The sequence below is a fragment of the Cebus imitator genome, unplaced genomic scaffold (assembly GCF_001604975.1).
Source record: "Cebus imitator isolate Cc_AM_T3 unplaced genomic scaffold, Cebus_imitator-1.0 Scaffold113, whole genome shotgun sequence".
Classification (NCBI taxonomy): domain Eukaryota; kingdom Metazoa; phylum Chordata; class Mammalia; order Primates; family Cebidae; genus Cebus; species Cebus imitator.
This window is the reverse complement of record NW_016107428.1, coordinates 1,385,905-1,398,043: the sequence shown is the minus strand read 5'-3', so window position 1 is coordinate 1,398,043 and position 12,139 is coordinate 1,385,905. Positions and strand designations below refer to the sequence as shown.

At 38.3% G+C, this 12,139-nt stretch overlaps 1 protein-coding gene across 1 annotated transcript in view; it reads left to right on the top strand.

The window, feature by feature from the left end:
- Positions 1-12,139, top strand: part of ANO3 (anoctamin 3) — a 281,024-nt gene that overhangs the window by 98,959 nt on the left and 169,926 nt on the right. The window contains exons 2-3 of the mRNA XM_017538733.2: positions 7,323-7,517; positions 8,865-8,936. Coding sequence (XP_017394222.1) covers positions 7,323-7,517; positions 8,865-8,936 — 267 coding nt within the window. The remainder of the gene's footprint in view (positions 1-7,322; positions 7,518-8,864; positions 8,937-12,139) is intronic.

Here is a 12,139-nt window from a genome sequence, read left to right as displayed (position 1 = left end):
TAGCTTTGTCCCAGATATTCTGATATGTTGTATCTTTGTTCTCAACAGTTTCAAAGAACTTCTTGATTTCTGCCTTAATTTCATTTACCCAAAAGTCATTCAGGAAAATGGTTGTTTCATTTTCATGTACTTGCATGATTCTGAGAAATTTTTTTAGTCTTGATTTTTATTTTTATTGTGCTGTGATCCAAGAGTGTGTTTGGTATGATTTTGGCTCTTTTGCATTTGCTGAGGGTTGTTTTAGGGTCAGCCAGGTGGTCAGTTTTAAAGTATGTGCCATGCAGTGATGAGAGAATGCATATTCTATTGTTTGGGGTAGAGAGTTCTGTAGAAATCTGTCAGATTCATTTGGGCCAATGTTGAGTTCAGGTCCTGAACATCTTTGTTAATTTTTTGCCTTGATGATCTATCTAATACTGTCAGTGTACTGTTAAAGTCTCCCACTATTATTGTGTGGGAGTTGAAGTCTTTTTGTAGGTCTCTAAGAACTTGCTTTATAAATCTAGGTGCTCCTATTTTGGCTGCATAAATATTTAGGATATTTAGGACTTTTGAATTGAATTCTTTACTATTATGTAATGCTGTTCTTTGTCTTTTTTGATCTGGATATGAAATTCTTAGTTGAAGTTTTTTTTTTTTCTTTAAGAATGTTGAATACAGGCCCCAATGTCTTCTAGCTTGTAGGGTTTCTGCTGAAAGGTTCACTGTTGGCCTGATGGAGTTCCCTTTGCAGATGACCTGCCCTTTCTCTCTAGCTGCCTTTAACATTCTTTCATTTCAACATTGGAAAAATCTAATGATTATGTTTCTTGGAGATCTTTACAAGGTCTTGTGTAGACCTCTACACAAGGTCTTGTGTAGAATCTTTCAGATGTTCCCAGTATTTCCTGAATTTGAGTATGGGTCTCTCTAGCAAGGTTGGGGAGATTTTCATGGACAATATCCTGAAATATGTTTTCCAAGTTGTTTTCTCCTCATCCCTTTCAGGGATGTCGATGATTCATAGATTTGACCTCTGTTTATCAGAGGTTTTGTTCACTCTTTTTTATTCTTCGTTCTTTATTTTTCTCTGTCTTATTTAAATCTTCATGGTCTGACATTCTTTTCTCAGCTTGGTCTATTCTGCTGTTAATACTTGCAGCTGCATTGTGAAATTCTTGTAGTATGTTTTTCACCTTTACCAGATCAGTTAGGTTCTTTTTTACACTGGCTATTTCACCTGTCAACTCCTGTATCATTTTATGGTGATTCTTAGTTTCATGGATTCAGTTTTGCCATTCTTCTGAATCCTGAATCCTGATCATCTTTGTTCCTGTTCATATTCTGATTTCTATTTCCATAATTCAGTCAACTCAACCTGGTTAAGAACTATTGTCGGAGAACTAGTGTGATTGTTTGGAGAACATGAAACACCCTGGCCATTTGAGTTGCTGGAGTTCTTGCGTTGGTTCTTTCTCATCTCTGTGTGTGGTTGCTCCTTTAACTGCTAGGCTGCCTGTGATTGAAGTAGTCAGGTCAGTGCAAGGAGGTTGTGCTGAAGTCCCAGGTGAGGCAATCCTGCTCAGTGAGGAGAGGTGAGGACTGGGATCTGCGTGGAGAACAGTCTAATCACTTTTCCATTAGATGGGGGTTCTGTGCTGAGGGACCAGACCAGCCACTGTTTGCTTGGATTCTCCAGAGCCTGGAGACAGCAAGGCTAGGGCTGTGAGAGAGCCAAGATGATGGCAACCTTTCCCTTGTACTGGGAGCTCTTTCTCAGGGAGTTGCAGAGCAGCCACTGGCTTGATAGTCTCAGCAGCGGGTAGACCCGGTAAGAAGATACTGGATCAGGGACCCACATAACAACAGTCTGGCCAATTTTCCGTAGGGCTGCTGCAGTATGTCTGGGGGTCTGCTCCAGTCCCTAATCACCTCCAATTTTCCAGTACCTGAAGGTATCAACAGTGAAGGCTATGAAACAGTAAGATAGTAGCTTGCCCCTCCCTCTGGCAGCTCCATCCTTGGGAATTATGGACCTGCTGCTAGCCTCAACACACTGGAGGGGATGGGTGGAGACTTTGGTCAGGAGGTCCCACCCAGTGAGGAGGAATAGAATTGGCAACCTGCATAAAAAAGTAGCCTGGCCACTTTTTCATAGAGCAGGATTGGGGTCCACTCTGCTCTCCAGTTGCCTTGCACTCTCCCAAGCTTGAAGGCAACAATGGCTAAGACTGTGAAAGAACGAAGATAGCAGTCCTCCCCTCTCTCTGGGAGTTCTGTCTCAGAGAGCTTAGGAAGAGTTGCTGGCTGGAAAGCACCGGCATGGGTGGTTATAGACCTCGGTTGGGAGATTTCACCCACTGAAGAGAAACGGGATCCAGGACCTGTATAAAAAAGCTGTCTGGGCACTTCTTTGTAGAACTGCTGTACTATTCCAGGGCACAGCTCTAGTCCCTAGTGACCTTGGATTCCCCAGAGCCAGAAGGCATCCACAGCTAAGTCTGCCAAATAGCAAAGGTGGGACCCTCCCTCTGGGAGCTTCATCTCAGGGAGGTGTGACACTGCTAGCTGTGGCAAGCTGGTGGGTCTTATCCTACGAGGTGCTGTGAAAGAGGGGTCTGAAGATGGTCGCTGCTCAACCCCCTGGACTCAGCTTCTTTCTTAGGGGTATGTATAAGGATCGAACTTCTCACTTTACTGGAGTTGCAGCCACTTGTGTTGGGAAGCCTGGGTATCGAAAGTTTCTGGGGCTCCACGTGTGCCTAAGTGGCTGCTCTGCGAAGACTCCACATAGCTTTGCCTGTCAGAATGAAGGCTCTCTTGGAGTGGGTTCACAAGGGGATTTCCTGACTTGAGGGTTGCAAAGGTCTGTCAGAGAAGAATGGGTCCCCAGGGTCACGCACTCCCTCAATGCTTTCCCGAGAGTGTGAGGCTCCCCCGGCTCTGTGTCACTCTTGGGTAGGTAGTGAGTCAGTCATCCTGCCTTGATTTTCTCCATTCTCCATTGGTCGACGTCTTTTCTTGATGAGTACCGATGTATGTACCTGAGTGTTTCAGTTGTAGGTACTGTATTTACTTATCCCTTGTATTTCTTTCCATGAGGTCACAGTAGCTGATTCTAATCGACTGTCTTGGCCCGCCCCTCCATAGGTAGTTTTCAACCCACATCTTCTCCCACCCCTCTAGTAGTCTGCCATGTCTATTCTTCCCATGTTTATGTTCATGTATGCTCAATGTTTAGCTCCCACTTATAAGTGAGAACATGCATAAGTCTGATTTAAACACATACACACAAGTAACTCATGTATGAATATTATTATAAAAATCCTAATAAAATATTGGGAATTAGAATTTAACATATTAAAACAATTAAGACAAAGTGTGTTTTGTTTTTGTTTTCTGGGAATGAAAAGAAGACTTAACTTTAGAAAATTCATGAATGGAATTTAACATATTAGGATAGCTAAGGAATAAAATTACATAAATTTGAAAAAATTCAACACACTACTGAACAAAAAAATAATAAACTGGAAATTGAATAGTACATCTTTAACTTGAAAAAAACAGTTGTGTCTCAGTGCTAAAGCAAGCATTTTACTCAATTGTTTAAAATAATCTAATTGATTATTTGTAATTTCAGTACAATGGGAAAGAAACTCACATTTACAATAATCAGAAGAGAGGAGGAGCTAACCAATATGCAAAAGTTATATAAAGAAAAGTTTTAAACACCTGACCCAAAGTATAAACCATAAAACAATCATAGAATAGATTTTGTCAAAATTAGGACCTTCTGCTTTTTAAAAGACACTAGTAAGACAATCAAAAACACTAGTAAGAGAATCAAAATATAGACTACAGACAGAATATATTTGCAGGTCACTACTTCCCAAAGTGATTATAGATTCCATGCAATCCCTATAAAAATCATAGCTGCCTGGCTGGGTACAGTGGCTCATGCCTGTAATCTCAGCACTTTGGGAGGCCAAGGCGGGTGCATCACCTGAGGTCAGGAGTTCAAGACCAACCTGGCCATCATGGTGAAACCCCATCTCTACTAAAACTACAAAAAAAAAAAAAAAATTAGCCGGGGCTGGGCATGGTAGCTCACACCTATAATTCCAGCACTTTGGGAGGCCGAGGCAGGCAGATCACCTGAGGTTTCAGGAGTTCAGGACCAGCCTGATCAACATGGAGCGACACCATCTCTACCAAAAATACAAAATTAGCCTGGTGTGGGTGCGCCTATAGTCCCAGGTACTCAGGAGGCTGCGGCAAGGTAATCACTTGAACCCAGGAGGCAGAGATTGCAGTGAGCCGAGATCACACCACTGCATTTCAGCCTGGTGACAGAGTGAGACCTCATCTCAAAAATAAAATAAAAATTAGATGGGCATGGTGGTGGGCACATGTTACCCCAGATACTTGAGAGGCCAAGGTAGGAGAATGGCTTGAACCTGAGGTGCAGAAGTTGCAGTAAGCCAAGATTGCACCACTGCACTGCAGCCTGGCAAAAAAGGGGAAAACTCTGTCTAAAAAAAAAAAAAAAAAAAAAATTAATCATAGCTGCCTTTTTTGCAAAAATTGTCAAGTTGATCATTAAATTTATGTAGAAATACAAAAGACTAAGAATAGCCAAAGCAATCTTGAAAAGAGAGAACAAAACTAAATAACTCATATTTTCTGATTTTAAAACTTACTACAAGGCTACAATACTGAAGACATTGTGGTTTTGGTATAGGAATAGACATATAGATAGGTGGGTTAGAATTGAGAGTTCATAAATGAACCTATAAATTTATTTGGGTTGATTTTCGACAAGGGTGTCAAGACAATTCGATGCCATTTCAACAACTGGTACAGGAACAACCGAATATCCACATGGAAAAGAATAAAGTTGGAACCTACCTCCACACCATGTACAAAACTAGCTACAAGCGGATTATAACTTAATGTAAAAGCTAAAAGTATAAAACTCTTAGAAGAAAACATGAGTAAATTTTTATGACCTTGAATTAGATAATGGTTTCATAGATACAGCACCTAAAGCACAAAAAAACTAAAGAAAAAAACAGATAAATTGGATTTCATCAAAATTTAAAGCATTGTGTTTCCAAGAACACAATCACGAAAGTGAAAATACAACCCATACAATGGGAGAAAATAGGCAAAGGCATGGAGGCAAGAAATTAGTTTAGTAGTTTCCAGAGACTGAGCTGAAGAGGGAATGAGGATTGGCTGCTAATAGGTATGAGGTTTCTTTTTGGAGAAGTAATAAAAACATTTTAAAGTCACATAGAGTGATGCTTATACAACTCTGTGCATATACTAAAAGCAGCTAAATTGTATACTTAAAGGAGTCAATTTTATGGTATGTGAGTTATATCTCAATAGAGCTTTTTAAAAACATTTAACTCAAAAAAGTCTAGGACAGATCTGTATGTACTGAGATAGAAAAAATACCTAAGATATAATATGTAATGTGACTAACTATAATTTCATTTTCATTTTTGTAAGACAACTATTTTTATACATAGTTACATACATGAATACATAGACAAAGACCTATAAACTGTTAACATTCACTTCATTTAGAGAAGAGATTGGAATTTACGAATCAGAGTAAAACAAATTTTTAGTTTTTTATTCTATTTATTTCAACGATTTAAAACATTTTAAAATGAGAACACTTTACGTAATTTGCATGTGCAAAATACATAAATATCCCCGTGGTGAATAAATAAAGGCAACAACCACAAAGCCTGACATGTAATATGCACTCCACAATAAAAAGTCCCTTTGCCTTATGTAGTGTAAAGTCCAAACCCAGCACTGGTTGGGGGGGGTTTGTGGTTTTATTCACATTGTGTAGACAGCATACATATCCAACTTTTCAACTCAGGTGTCAGTAAGAAACTTTTTAGGGGGCGATTCATGATCAGGCAGCTTTGTACAATTTACCATATACATTAGTCTATTTTCACATAAATACAAATAATGTATTTCTTTATAAACTATCCAGTCTCAGGTAATAACGAACTACCTGAGACTGGATAATTTATAAAGAAAAGTGGTTTATTTGACTCATGTGTCATGATAGAGCTTGCATTCCAGGGAAGTGTACAGAAATAAAACAAAATATATAATATGAATGACAGTGGATGTTAAGCAGAAAAGCAAAACAGCTAAATTATTTTTAAATGATGGGAAACAACCTGGAAGTGGTAAATGAAAATGACAGTAATAAAGAAGACTAGAAGAATAGTTTAATGACAGGAATTTGAATACTGGTTTTTAAAGAGGAAGCATGAAGAATAAACTGAGATAGGCAATTAAGGGCAAGAAGGATATCTACCCCACCTCAAGAAAAGTTGATATGATGTTGTGGAAGAGAAAAGCACCTCCACTGGAGGTGGCTGCAAGAGAAGCCATGTCACTGGGGGAATATGGAGCAAATGTCAGGTTTGGGTGAAATTATGGAGGAATATAAATGATCCACAGAAAAATCCAAGGAGGATATTAAGTGGATTTTCTGAAGTTTTATGTGAGTTCTCAGGGACATACTGAAACAGTCTGTGTGGGAGATGTTGGAAATAACAGTGTCCAGAGACATTGGGGTTTAGAGTGTCAAGGGGGAGGATTGGCCTGGGATTGACATAATGGGATGAAGACAATTGAAGATGGGAAGTGGGGCTATTTTTTGCTGGATCACACAGTGGAGGGGAAATTCTGCTTTTGGCGGCCTTGTTTTTTTGAAGGGCATTTTGACTTCTGGAAGATGAGACTCTGTGCCTGAGGGAAGTAGCTCTTAACAGTAAGCACAGGGTTGGTGGTCTTGATCCCTGCCTGCTGCCCAGTTATTGTACTATATTATGCTCTCTCTTTCCAGCCTCTAGGTCACTGTTAGGATATTACCTATGTGTTTAAGGGAGGGGAGGGTCTAGAAAGAAGGGCCCTACTTAGTAATTTGAATGTTTATGCATTAGGTTTTATTTATCTTGCTACTTGAAAGCAGAAAAGATAAGGTTTATTCAAAGAGTATTTAAATAATTATTGTCATAATTCCCCAAATTGAACTTAAACATCAGTTTACTTTTTCACAGAACTTTTAAAAGAGTGGTGAAAACTCAAACAGGAATCAGAGATGTTTCGAACTATTTAACAACAATCTCTAACACTCTCCCTTACAAAATATAAACAAAACTAACTCAATTATTTATAATATCTAGGTGGTGCTTTTCAATAGTTCATTCCTGAAACAGCCATCATGAGAACTAAAATTTTTTGTTGACCTCTGCTGATTGTTTAATTTATTGCTAAAACTCAACATTTTGGATTTGCAGGTATGAATATAAGCAAGAGTGAAATAACAAAAGAAACTTCATTAAAACCATCTCGGAGATCCCTGCCTTGCCTCGCCCAGAGCTATGCTTACTCAAAGAGCTTGAGCCAGTCTACCTCACTCTTCCAGTCAACGGAGAGTGAATCTCAGGCTCCCACATCTATCACCTTAATCTCCACTGACAAAGCAGAGCAAGGTGAGCAGCAATTCCTATTTTCTTGTTCAATTTATAAAAACGGCATGTTTTCAAAACACTCCTTTCCTTCCTTTTTCCATTTAACCAGTTTTATTCAGCTCTTTAGGAAGGAGGCTGGCATAGAAAGGAGACCAGTATACCATGCCATTTGTTGGCCAGATGTATTTTATCCCTTCCTTGACTTGAAAATGGCCAATCCCATGGAGCCTGGACCTTATATTTGCAGTGGAAGTCCCAGCTGCATGAATCACTGGTGCATTTGGCCTCTATTTGCATCCCTTTGTTGATGAGGTAACATTCCTGGTGAGAACTTATAACCAGTATTCAAACAGAAAATGTCAGCAATAATAAACTCAGTTTTCTGAAAATAAAGGCTGAAGACTTTACTACTGACAATAAAACAGTGAAGATTTGGTTGCATAAAGATGTGGCTGGACAAGTGTTGGCAACCCAAGCCTGGCATGCAAGGGCTGAAATTTGGAGACGTACCAGATAGATGCCACACAAAGAAACTTTGTGGCTACCCTTAGGCACTCTTCTGCACACATTTGCCCACTAAGACATATACTATCCCTTTGGAAAACTTAAACAGTTAAGAATTTAAATACAACCAAGCTCCCTGTTGTGAAGTGGATGGGGTGTATTTTTATTTTTTAAATCTTTTGTTGCTTTTTCTTATAAGAACACATTACCTTATGATTCCATAGGGTTGCTTCTTTCTCTGGATAACTAGAAAATACCAAAATTATTGTTTCAATACTATTGTGAAATCACTACATATTGTAGTTAGCTTACAAATATGTCCAGTAAGGAAAGTGGCTAATTGTTCAAGAAGATGAGGGTATTAAAACATAATATAGATGTTTATTTCGCTTATTGGAAGTGAAATTTTTAGGCTAGGCACGATGACTCACAGCTGTAATCCCAGCACTTTTTGGAGGCCAAGGTGGGCAGATCACTTGAGGTCAGGAGTTCAAGACCCACCTGGCCAAGATGGTGAAATCTTGTCTCTACTAAAAATACAAAAGTTAGCCAGGCATGATAGTGCACGCCTGTAGTCTCAGCTACTCAGGAGGCTGAGACACAAGAAGCACTTGAACCCAGGAGGCAGAGGTTGCAGTGAGTGGAAATCGTGCTATAGCACTCCTGCCTGGGCAACAGAGTGAAACTCTGTCTCAGAAAAAAAAAGAAAAAAAGAAAAGTGAAATTTTAAATAACTAGTTTTAACTCATGAAGTTAAAAAATTTCATTATGTTCAGCCATCACGTAACCATCCATCACTATGGTTATTTTTCTGTTGTTATGCTTTTATTTCCCAAAACTATAAAGTGTCTTATTTTATTTCAGTTAACACTGAGGAAAATCAAAACGACTCTGTGCTCAAATGTTCTTTTGCTGACCTCAGCGATTTTTGTTTGGGTAAGTTAATATTCAGTATTTATTTACTCCTTTCCCTCTCTGCAAAGGTAAGTTGTGTTATTCTAAAAAACCTAGCATTTTTTTAAGAAAAAAATATTCATGCTTGGTTTTTAACTTAATGGGTGAGTATAATATTCTGAGGTTAAGAAATTATTAAGAAATGGGGATGCAAATACTAAGGAGGATTTATGATGAGCAGCAATCACATAATAAAAAATAACAATTTTTGCCATTCTGAAAAAATGCAAATTTTTTATGAATAAGTACTTACAGACTACTATTTCAAGATCTATAAAATTTTGACACTCAGAATTTAGAATGTTGGTAACACTCATAGATTCTATCCTGACTCATAATTAGTGGGTAATATAGATTTTATTTATTTTTCTTATAACAGTGACAAGTTTTCTCAACCTCCTTTTTTGCCTTTTGATGTTATCACATAAAATATGCTTCAGTTGTGCAAGCTTTACATTCAAATCTCTAGCTTGACCGTAAACAATTATTTTGAATTGGGTTTTCATTTTCATAAATTAAAGAGAAATAAAATAAAGCCAAATTAATCAAAAAGTGATACTGATGTGCCAACACTTATTTTGCAATGTCAGTGACTTGATGCATAACCTGAAGAAATGAAGCCCTGAGTTTTCAGTAGTGGATACATCGGTGGCCAGGCTATAGTGCCTACATAAGGAGTTCTCAACTCTGGTTGCACTTTCGAATCTCCAGAGGGCTTTTTAATACTTCCTGCACCACAGCTCCAAAAAAATCAGTTTTAATTGGTTTGGGGAGTGAAATTATTATACATAGTTTTAACAACCTGCCAGTAAGTATTTAGTGTGGGCCAGGATAAAGAATTTCTGTCCTAAAAACTGTATCTTGATTTTTCTCTGCAGGCATTAAGTCGCTTTTCATAACTTTTAAAACTATGAATTTTGCTATTTGTAGTAACATTCTGAATGACTGTAAATTAGCCACATTTCATATATTTCTTATATTTTTGTTATATATGTGGCACAGAAACAGTGCTGGCTTATTAAGTTTTTTTAATTAAAGCCAGCGACCAGCAGGTTCATTTCATATACAGAATGAAAAAGAGCATCTCATCAGAAAAAATTCACTCAGATACAAAAGTCTTTCCTGTAGTAATTAATTCTGAAGATTACTACAAGTTGAGTATTTTTATCCAAAATTCTTGAGACCAGAAGTACGTCAGATTTCAGAATTTTTTTGAATTTTAGAATATTTGTATTATACACTTAACTCTCTGAACATCCTAAATCTGAAAATCTGAAATCTGAAGTGCTCCAGCGAGCATTTCCATTGAGTGTCATTTTAACACTCAGAAAGTTTCAGAGTTTGGAGCATTTAAGATTTGGGATGATCAACCTTTATTATCAGTTGTTTTCTAATTTAAAAAATAAAAACAAACCTGAAGTTTTTCTTGTCCAAAATGTCCATACAGGAGGGAAAGTTTGCAAAGCACCCTTCACTAACCTGTCCTCCAAATGAGTACCAATGTATAGTTTAACAATCACTCTAGTCATGAAAAATCTTCCATTTAATTCCATGCATTTTATTTTTGACAGCTTGCCATTCCAAATATTACAAAGCACTTTGAATGCTTAACATAATTGGATGCTCTTAACTTGATAATTCTTTTCTTATCAGTTTTGTGTGTCTCAGTTACTAGTTCCAGATGACCTGTATTTATATTTCTCCAGGCATTGTATCTCATATTCACTATTTTAACATCCCCCAGCATCAATCTGTCATTTATCCAAGTTAGAAAAACATCACAGCCAAAATACATACACATGATGAGGTATTCGCCTTTATAACAAAGGTGAGGTACAATCTCCAGTTAACTATGTAGTATAACCAAGCATTTCAGGAATCCATCTGGATGTAACATCTGGCTGGGAGATGCTCTTTTAGAGTTAGGTGCATATCTATAATATGAGTGTTTTTATTTTATTTATTTTTTTGAGTCAGAATCTTGCTCTGTCACCCAGGCTAGAGTACAGTGGTGTGATCTCAGCTCACTGCAACCTCCACCTGCTGGGTTCAAGTGATTCTCCTGCCTCAGCCTCCTGAGTAGCTGGGACTACAGGCATGTGTCCCCACACCCAGCTAATTTTTGTATTTTTAGTAGAGACGGGGTTTCACTAGGCTGGCGAGGCTAGTCTTAAACTCCTCATCTCAGGCAATTTGCCTCCTTGGCCCCCCAGAGTGCTGTGATTACAGGTGTGAGCCACTGCGCCCAGCCTAATATGAGTGTTTTAAATGCCTTTGAAAAGCAAGCAAAATAATGTCAAATATACCAAGAATACAAACAAATAAAGCATAAGTAAGCATTTTGGCAATACATGTTCTCCTTTAAATGCAAAGCAGTTAAATTGTCTAAGTTTGCCTTTAGCGTGCAGAGTACCAGCTTCTGGCATTGGGCTGATTATTGCATGAGAATTTCAAAGTAACAACAGGTTTTGATACCTGACTAATGCATCTTATTAATAGCTTTTCATTTTTACAGTTAACCACTTTGAGCGGCCCCATGAGAATATTAATGCTGAGGCAGACTTAACTGCATGTGGTCAGTGTTTCACTGAGGATTGATATTTCTCATTGTTCCAAATCTTTATTCTCATATCCACTAGCTGTAGTATGTTACTTAACCTCTCTGAACTTTAGTGATTTCACTAGTAAATTGGGATCAATGATCCATTCTTTGTAGGACTTGAAGTAAATCAAAAGGAATAACTTCATCATAGCTTTTAGCACATCATGGGGGTTCAATAAAAATTTGTTCATTGCTTTATTCAGTCACTCACTAAGCTTATCTTTCATACCAAATTCTGCTGGGCCCAGAGATATCTACACTGAACAGCTGTTTCTGTGATCATCAAAAGTGATTTTAGGCTGGGTGTAGTGGCTCCCGCCTGTAATACCAGTGCTTTGGGAGGCTGAGGCAGGAGGATTGCTTGAGCCCAGGAGTTTAAGACCAGCATGGGCAAAGTGGCGATAACCTGTTTCTACAAAAAGAAAAAAATTATCCAGGCATGGTAGTACACGACTGTAGTCTCAGCTACTCGGGGGCTGAGATGTGAGTATCACTTGAGCACAGGAGTTCGAGGTTACAGTGAGCTATGATCACACCTTTGCACTCCAGCTTGGGCAACATAGTGAGACTCTGCCTCAAAAAA